The sequence below is a fragment of the Sarcophilus harrisii genome, chromosome 4 (genome assembly GCF_902635505.1).
Source record: "Sarcophilus harrisii chromosome 4, mSarHar1.11, whole genome shotgun sequence".
Lineage (NCBI taxonomy): Eukaryota > Metazoa > Chordata > Mammalia > Dasyuromorphia > Dasyuridae > Sarcophilus > Sarcophilus harrisii.
The window spans coordinates 440,019,431-440,028,805 of NC_045429.1; the positions used below are offsets into that span (position 1 = coordinate 440,019,431).

General features: G+C 45.9%; 1 protein-coding gene across 4 annotated transcripts in view; it reads left to right on the forward strand.

Moving 5' to 3' along the window:
- RAP1GAP2 (RAP1 GTPase activating protein 2) overlaps positions 1–9,033 on the forward strand; it is a 246,064-nt gene extending 237,031 nt beyond the window's left edge. For all 4 annotated transcript variants that reach the window (XR_004234078.1, XM_031967819.1, XM_031967822.1 and 1 more), the window contains 2 exons: positions 1,876–1,914; positions 2,788–9,033. Coding sequence is in view for 3 of the 4 variants with exons in the window: in XM_031967819.1 (XP_031823679.1) it covers positions 1,876–1,884 (9 nt within the window). In the remaining variant the exon portion in view is untranslated. The remainder of the gene's footprint in view (positions 1–1,875; positions 1,915–2,787) is intronic.
- Positions 9,034–9,375: the final 342 nt, after the last annotated feature.

A 9,375-nucleotide genomic window follows, 5' to 3' on the forward strand; every position in this document is an offset into this window, starting at 1 on the left:
CATGATGGATCAGTTACGAGCCATCGCTGCGGTTGGGGTAAAGCTAGTCGGGCTGAAGGGATTCTGTCTGAGTGTGAGATGGGGGGTGGAGGGCCAGGGACGGGAAGGACATGGAAGGGGGAGAGGAGTCGAGGCAAATTGTTCTTTCAAACCGGAGACATCCTGCTCTGGGAGAGGAGTCAGGGATGCGCTGAGCACCAGCTTGGGGAGAAGGAAAGGGCTTGGAAGGCTGGGAGGAGGGAGGCCTCTACTGTCCAAACGGAGATCCTACAACCTTTCTGCTGCCAGTGAGTCTATTACTCTTGAGGAGCGAGTCCCCTCTTCACAAATACAGAGCACTCCTGGCCACATACAAAAGGCAAAAGCAAGCTCCTGTTGTCTTCCAGAACAGGGATCACTGACTCCCATGGCAGGTCCACAGAGCCCATGGTTTTCTTGTTCAGTCATGGCAGTTGCCCCTATTTGGCATTTTCCTGTTAATGGAACTAGAGTATTTCCTTCTCTGGCTCATTTTACAGATGAGGAAACTGAGGCAAACAGCGTGAAGGGACACAGCTAATATCTAAGCCCCCTATGCTATCTACCCACTGAGCCACGTCAAAGTCTATGACATTTTTAAATGCATAAAATAAAATACACACGATTGCTGAAGAAACTGATCACCCGAAATCGTTTACTAAAGTAGTTTTACAAACTAGGATTCCTGGATTCCAGGTTGAGAGGGCCCAAACCTCGCTGTCAGGTAGTTGGTTAATGCCAGTTAGCACTTGCTCATCATGGATAGAGGGATGGACTTGGCGTTTTGAAAACCTGAGTTCGAATCTTGCTTCAGATGCTTGTATAGCGGGGTGATGTTGGGCAAGTCACTAAGTCTCTCTGTTTCCACATCTGTGAAATGGGGATAATAATAGCATCTGCCTCATGACAACCAGATGAGATAATATGTACTCTAGAAAACCATTTTAAAACGTTAGCTATCATTTTCCACTGATGTGGATAAAGGTGTTGGCTATATCTTGTGAAGACCCCTTGTGAAATTCCACTTGGTACCCTGACAAGCTACTTACTGAATTCTGTATTTATTTATTTTATATTTATACTTTTTATTTTTTTTTCTTTTTAAATTTATTTATTTAATTTTTTTTTTTTTTTTGCTGAGGCAATTAGGGTTAAGTGACTTGCCCAGAGTCACACAGTCATGAAGTATTAAGCGTCAGAGACCAGATTTGAACTCAGTTCCTCCTGACTTCAGGGCTGGTGCTCTATCTGTATTTATTATGCTACCTTTGGCAGGTAATTTCTCTCAGTTTAAGTTTCCTCATCTTTAAAATGAGTGAGCTGGATTCAGTGATTCTAGATTCCTGATTCTATGACCCTGAAGTCTCACCAACTCTTATTTAGATATTCAGCCCACGACCTATCAGCCTTGTTACATTTTAATCTGGTTCAGACTGAACTTGAGAGTATTGGAAAGTCTTTTTTGCCAATAAATACTCAACTATTTCCCCTTAAATCAAGATTTTAAGGTCTGTTTCCAGCACTGCATAACAGGGAGCGAATGAGTGTGGCCAATAAGTGGAAGTTTTCCCTAGTTCAAGGCATCTTAATGGGCCGCCATTATTTTTGAGGGTCGATTACCCCATGAAACACAACCCACGGGCCAGCAACCTCTCAGTTATCTGTGACTGGGGCGTCTCTTCTGGTCTCCCTTCCCTGCTCCTTCACTCAGAGAAACCTGTCAAGAGCAGATCTCCTGTCCGTTCCCCTTTGTCACTGCCCAAGCCCTGGCCCGTGATGAGTGATAAATGCTTTTTACTGTTAAATGATGGATTGATGATCATGTCAAGTCTTTGTTCTGATTCTGTCCTGGAGCAGGGTCACTAGTGGAAAAGAGAAGTCCTTCACTTGTCAAAGGTGAGTAGAGGGCTTGTCTTACTCAGAGCCAGATGGGACGCGTCCCCTTTTCTGCCTGGTTTCTAACCCTCGCACTGACTTTGCAAAGGCCGCTCAGGGGGAGCCAGCCAGCTCAGGGCTCCGTCAGCCTGGGAAGTTTGGACACAGGTTTAATGGGCAAGAATCCAAAGCCTCTCTTCCCGAAAGCCTCAAGTTCGGAGCTAGGACAGGGAGTAGGCGGCATTTGGGTACAAGAGGAGAGCGTTAATAAATGCTTATTCCACTAAAGTGAATTCTAATAATCTACTAGTCACATAGAATATAAGTTCCTTGAAGAAGGAGTCACTTTACTTTTGCCTCTATATCCTTAGCACATAGTAGGAATTCAATATATGGGAAGGGGAAAGGAAGGGAACACACTTTTATTTATAATTATTATTTTTATTAATTAACTATGTGCTAGGAACTATTAAACACTATAGATAGATAGATAGATATAGATATTCAATCATTCTCTCAATTGACAAGCACTTTTAAAACACCATTTATTTCCTGGGCACTTTGCTAAGCTCTAAGGATACAAAATCCTCTGGCCCAGAGGAAACTTAGATTCTATGACTAATTGACTATTTGAATTAATCAAGTACTTACTAAGCTTGATTTTGAGTCTGAGACACATAGACAAAAATAAAAATGATCCCGTGAATCATCCAACAAGCACCTACTGTGTACTAGATACTGGTACAAAGAGCTTGGGGGGAGGGGATCCCTGGAAAGGTAAAAGAGGCATGAAAACCTTTTCTTTAGCACTTAGGTAGCCTCTCTTCTGCCCCCAACCTGCGCCCATCACCCACCCCTGTCTCTGAGACTCTCCTTCTCCTCCGTCTCCCTCAGGGCGATCCTGCCTCAGTCCAGGGAGACAGCTCTTCTTCCACCGAGACCTTGGGAACATCTGCCCACTACACTACTCCCTGAAGCTGCTCCCGCGACCAGTGTCCCCTTGCCACCAGCTCCAAGCTGAGACCAGCCTCCCCCCCAGCGCCCTCCGTAGCCCAACCTTCCCTGACGTCCCCGGGGGCAACGTGCCCGGGGCGGGCCCACCTCCTGCCGCTCTGAGAGGAGGCTTCTTGTACATGTAGCATACACTGGACACGCTGCGGCCCAGCCCCGGGCCCCCGCCCCTCAGTCTCTTTGTGGATTTGTCCCATGCCCTCCCCGCACTGCAGCTGGACCTCCCACTGCTGTGCCCTGTGCACTCTCTTGCAGAGGAGCGTGTTCCACAAAAGGTCTCTGTCCCCGAGCCCCCCCCCCCACCATCTGGTGCCCACCATGGTATGTCTCCCTCTGGTTCCATCCTGTCTGTGCATGGTGGGCAGAGGCCAGGCTTTGGGTGCCCAGCCTGACTGGTCCCTGAGGAGTTGAGTTAGTAGTGGGCGCTCTGCCCCCAGACAGGCTTCCTTCCCCCTTCCTTGAGCAAAAGTCCACCATAAAGCACCAGGAAGGCCCAAGACTCACGTTAGTCGGGTCTGATGTCCGTATTCCTTCCAGGGAGAGCCTCTGATGAGGGGTAAGAGGTTCCTTTGGATGCTCCTTTGGGAAGTGGGCTTGGAGAGGGTCGGAGAGAGACAGGAAAAGAGGGAGGTTGAAGCTCGAAAAGGGGGGAATTTGAAAGTGAGTGGTCTTTTCTAGGCTCCTGGAAGTGACATCATCACGTCTTAAATAAAGCGGCCCCGGTGTGGCTGGGGAAGATGGGCCTTGTGGGGATTTCCGTTCTCTTGCTCCCAGAAACCAAGCTTGGGAGGGTTCTGACAGAATGATCAGGACACTTGGGCCATTATTCTCCATCCCCACGGGCTTCCCAAAGCATTCATTGTTAACTAGCATTTCTGAAGCACTAACTGGGGAATCTGCCCCTTCCTCCTCTCCCACCTTCCCAGGGAAGCCTCCCAAGCACCTTAAGCAGAGAAATGTGGATTTTTGTGTGGCCAAAGTCAGATGTCTTTCCACCCCGACCAAGGGTCCCTGTCCAAGGCTGCTGGAAGGAGACTCCCTCAGCTCCTCCCATCTTCCCCAGCTCTGATGGGGAGCTCCTTATAAGAAAGTCAGAGGCCAAATGCAGGGGCAAGGAGGGACTCAGAGAGATCACAGAGCGGTCATCAGTTGGCTCGGTCCAGGAGGAAGGGAGATTATGCCGGTGCTGTGAAACTTGGGCCCAAATGCAGCCATTTGGAGTCTACTCGTGGTCTGCCTCAGCATCTGACTCTCCCACCCCCCTTGCCCAGGCTGCAAGACCAAGAGCTGGATATCACAATGTAGATCCAAAGCTGGAAAGGGAACCTCAGCGACTATGGAGTCTCTTTTTCTTTGCTGAGGCAATTGGGGCTAAGTGACTTGCCCAGGGTCACCTAGCCAGGAAGTGTTAAGTCTGAGTCAGATTAGAACTTGGATCCTCTGTGCTTCAGGGCCGGCACTCTATTCACAGTACCATCTAGCTGCCCATATGTAGTATCCCTTTTTACAGATGAGGAAACTGAGGCCCATGGAAAGCAAAGGGACTTATTTAAAGTCACGAAGATGGTAAGCCTCAGAGGTAGGATTTGAATCTATATCCATACTCAAGAGCCTGTCTTTCCATTACATCAGGGCCAAATGCCTGCTTTTGCCTCTTAGATATGTGGATCAAGGGGAACTCCCTGGGAAGTATGGACGGGAGATGGGCTTAAGGTTCCCCCATCAACTTAATCTCAGATTTTCTAAAACGTTAGGGACAACAGCCAGCCCCACATGCCATATTCTGTAGGAAATACCCCGACGTGCCATTGTAGCCAAGTCAGACTTTGTTCCCAGAATCTGCCTAGGATCCCTTCCCCTTTTCCTGACCTGCACTACTTGCACTACTGATCTGTAGGATTCATCTCCATGGGCTTCTAACCCCAAGGGAGTTCCCCTGCCCACCTGGAAGGGCACCATGTCACAGAGGATTATTTTGGTCTTTGTTGTTCCCTTTGGTCCCAGGGGCTCCACCTCCCCATAGACCGTCCTTATTCCTAAAGAGTGTTTTCTCTGATCATATTCAGTCTGTTCTCTCAATCTAGAAAGTAGAAACTTTTTCCTGAGGTTTGAAACAAACCAAAGTTTAGTGCGGGAGGAGGCCCTCTGGTTCAGGAGACTGCCCCAGGTGCCCTTGGTGCAGAAGGAGGCTGCGTTTGTGATTTGATTTTAGCGTCGGAGATGAAAAACACCTTTGAAGAAGTGCAGCCTCATTGCTTTCAAGGAGACCCACTGTCTCTGAGTCTTGGCCAGAACTAGCATTGCCTCTGACTTTCAAAAAAATAGACAGGGCCCCGATTTAAACCAAACTTTCAAACAATTTCACGAGGAACAGAAGCTTCTAGCGATGGGGGCCTTGGGGCCCACGTGCCAGGGCCTCCAAGATCTTCCCTAACAAGGGGGTCCATTCCAGGAAGAGGTCTTAGTCAGACTGCTTTAATGAACAGATCAGAGGCTCTTAATTCCAATCAAACAATTCACATGCAACGGACATCTGGGCTGTTTTCCTTACCCAAGTTGAAGTGAACAGCTTTTCTTTTTCTTGAGCAACAATATAATTTCCTACTGATTTTTCCATGATAAGTTTTAGAAGCAAGGAACCCACTGATTTGGAATTTGTAACAATTCAATACTAGGCTGGGGTCTTTTTGTATGTTGTTAGACGGAAACTTCAAAGTTACCTTTTGAAAGATGAGGAAACTGAGGGGTTTTTTTTGTTTTTGCTCAAGACAACAATCTGAGCACTTTGCAGAAATAATTTGCTCAAGGTCACTTAGTGTCAGAGCTGGGACAATGACCCAGGCTTTCCCTCTCTCCAACCCTAGTCAGTCCTTTTTCCCCTTTCTCATAGTATCCACCTGAGACTTCCCTCTACACACTACCTATAAGGAGAGGAGTTAGTTTAAATAAATTTTTAGTCTAAATAAGATTGATCTTATAAAGAATCCTCTCAAAAGTTGACCTAGTCAGGTGCTCTTAAACATTTCTTTGGCAGCACCCATTTGTACATAAATAACGTGATTATTACGTGTGATTCTTATCTTTTTCTTCAAGCAGGTCAGTTAGAACTTGGCCACACTTTTCATTGTGTCTGTATGTCCTTGAAAGTCATAAGCAATGTTTAGTTGCAGAATATTCTGTATTTCTTTTCACTTGTCACTAATTCAGCCTGAGCCTTCTTGCCCTAGTGCCGTCCTGTCCCCTCCCCAGGTTAGTCAAATAAGTAAATTTTGACTGTAGCTGCTCCCGTCTGCTTGGAAGCAGCAGTGCCTTTAATCATGATTTGGGGTGATTGCTTTTTTAGGTCACAACGTGTCTCCCACCTGTGGAGCCTCAGGCTCCATCTCCTCATCCCTCCCTGGTTGGCTCTAAGCCCCTCAGCCCACCTCCTGGCAGACAGTCGTTCATCCTCTCTGCTGTCCCTAGGAGTTGGAGGCTGGGAAGAGTAGAGCAGCAGCCTTGGAGTCCCATTTCCTTATGGTTGACTTCAGTAGCTTCTGAAATGGCCGCCCTCCCTCTCTTTGGGTCTGGCACCAAGACCCAGCATCCTGTAAATACTAACCCCGCCGGCTTAAAGTGTGAACACTATCTGCTCATCTGTGTCCCCGTGCCTGGGAGAAGGAAGAAAACAAGGTTAAGAACAAGGTTCTTCCTTGTACCTCTGGATTTCAACTTTGTTTACAGTACGCGATCCAAACTTGGCTTTTAAACGACCTAAGACTTGATGGCTCAGTAACTCCTCCCGGTGGGGGCCCACATGCCGGGGTCCCCTGAGAACTTTTCTCAAAATCGCTACTCCAGAATGAGCATTTCCTTCTCTGGGACTCTTGGCCTTTGGGGCTACTTTTGGGGTTTGCTGGCATCAGGTGTAAAGAGTGAAAAGGTAGCATTATCTATTGGTGGTTCTTGCTCAGTTTTGCTCATTTAGATGGTTCCCATGAAGGATTGGAAATGTTTGCCTATCTGTGAAGAAGGGGTTTGCCAGGTAGGAGGGTCTGTAGCTGGTAGGAGGGAGCGGGAATATATCATCTCCTTAAGGAAATAAAGTGTCTCCAAGAACTTTCAGGGCACCTGACTGCTTACAGATGACGATTAATTTGGTAGACAACCTGATTCTTTACCATTCCTAGTAAACCTTACTTAGGTCAGCTGTTTCTGCTTGGAAGGTGACAAGACTCTTCCATTGGAGGAGTGACTTTGTCACTATTTTAGAAGGCTTCAGAATTCTGGAAGTTAGAGGCTGTTGGAACTGGCAGTAAATTGGAGACCATCCATCCTGCTCCTTCATCTTACACGTGAGCTAAACTGAGGCCCAGGGACACAAATTAATTTGCCCACAGTCACATCATCTCCGAGATGAGACCAGACGCCAGGTTTCAGCTTCCACTTTTCCATAATACAAGCTAACCACCACCGCTCTCCCATCCCCATCCCCATTAGTTGGAGCGAATCACATAAACGTTCTTACGAGAGTGAGTAAGTTGGACTCTCAGGGTTTGTCGTCTGAGTCAAGAATATGTAAGTCTGATTTTCTGAGGTAGCGTGGAACTTGGCCCCAGATGTGTACAGAGAAAGAGCTTAATCGATGTTTAGTTGAATGAGGTGGAAATGGACGGAGAATTCGTTGACTTTCCCTAGTCAAAATTCCTAGGACTTTGAACCCACCAAGAAACAAAAAGTCTGATGGCCTCTAGATCTTAGACTCATTTTAGTCATTGAAGGTTACGCTAGCTCCCTGAGCCCAAATCTTTTGTAGGAGTTGGAGCTGGGGCCAAAAGTAAGGTAGAGTTTAAATCCAGCTCAGTTCTCTCTTGGAAGATAGCAAAGTAATGTCTAAAGCTGTCTCTTCTATCCTGGTGGTTCTCAAACTTTTATTCTTGGTATCTTTACACAATTAAAAATTACTGAAGTTCTGTCCAAAGAAGTTTTGTTTATGTGGGTTATATTTATAGATTTTACCATAATAGAAATACAAACTAATTTTGAATTTGAATGTCTGGACCCCACTTTGAGAACCCAGTCTATCCCTTACTACTTCACCAGAATAAGCAGAATGGGAGGCTAGATTTTCATTAATTAATTTAGATGTTGCCCCAGAGCCCCTACAAAAACATCTATTTATTACATTCCTACACCCAAGCCTAGAGAATGGTGGAATTATGTTGTTAGGGTTTTGGGGGGCAGCAGGGAGCAAGGCTCACAGAAATAGATCCTCAAATGATATAGACCAAAGGGATCAGCATCCTCTAATTGCTAAGGTGATGGTGAGTTAGTATTTTGGAAATCAGGTTTCCAGGAACTTCTCTGGGAACAGAAGAGAGGTTACTGAGCACCCACAGCCAGTTCTGCACAGAGTTTGTTTGTTCAGGCTCCAGTTCCGTTCTTTTCTCTTGCAAATCCTGAGGAAGAGAAGTCAGCCTGTGAGGCTGGCCTTTTAAACCTTTGTGTATGTATGTCACTGGAATTCCCACCCCTCTGGGAGGAGAGCTGGGCCAGAATATGGAAGTGTCAGTTGGTGGGAGCAGAGTAGAGTAGGAACAGAGGGCCTCGAGTGACAAGATGGCCCTAGAAGGAGGGTCTGGCTTCCCGCTTTGTGTCTAACTCCACTGGCGTATGGGCGAACTCCAGAGCAAACAACTTCTCATCCATTCCTTTCTTTGTGACGTTCCACTTTCCTGATTTTCTGCTAGAGTATAGAAACCTGGTCCTTTCCATTCCTCTCACTGATTTCCTAGCATGGTTAAAGACCCTCCCTTTTCTTTTTCATAAATGTCGTTTTGTGACGCTTTCCTAAGTGCAGCGATGTTCACCTGTGAAGAGAGTTCTTGGAAGCAATGAAAATCTCAGAGCCACATTCAGCTCTGACAGTGGTGGTGATTATCACGTTTCTTTTTCCTTTTTAGAGCGGAGAGGTGCTTTGTAAGTCTGATTGCCTATGCCCTGTAAATAGTGTACATTTAATTTATTGCTACGGTAACACGGTGTATTGGTTAATGTATAAAACAAATTCTAAAAGGTTCACAAATGTATATTTTGTTGCTTAAATGTGTCTTTGCAGAAATTCACAATAAATAACATATTTTGTGTCCATCAGTGTATGAGTTTCTTTGGGTGGGACCTCAGCCTTGGACCTCCTGACCCAGCTTGTCCGGATCTTCCGGAGTTCTTTGAAAATTCAAGACTCTCACTGCCTACAAGCAGCCCTCTCAGAAGAAAATTTAGCTCTTTCACATTTCTTTTTTTAGCTTCTTTTTATCTATATGCATAGAAAGTTTTCAACATTAACCCTTGCAAAACTTTGTGTTCCAAATTTTTTCTCCCTCTCTTAGCAAGTAATCCAATATATGTTAAATCCATACAATTCTACACAAATTTTCACAATTATGTTGCACAAGAAAAATCAGCTCAAAAAGGGAAAAAATGAGAAAGAAA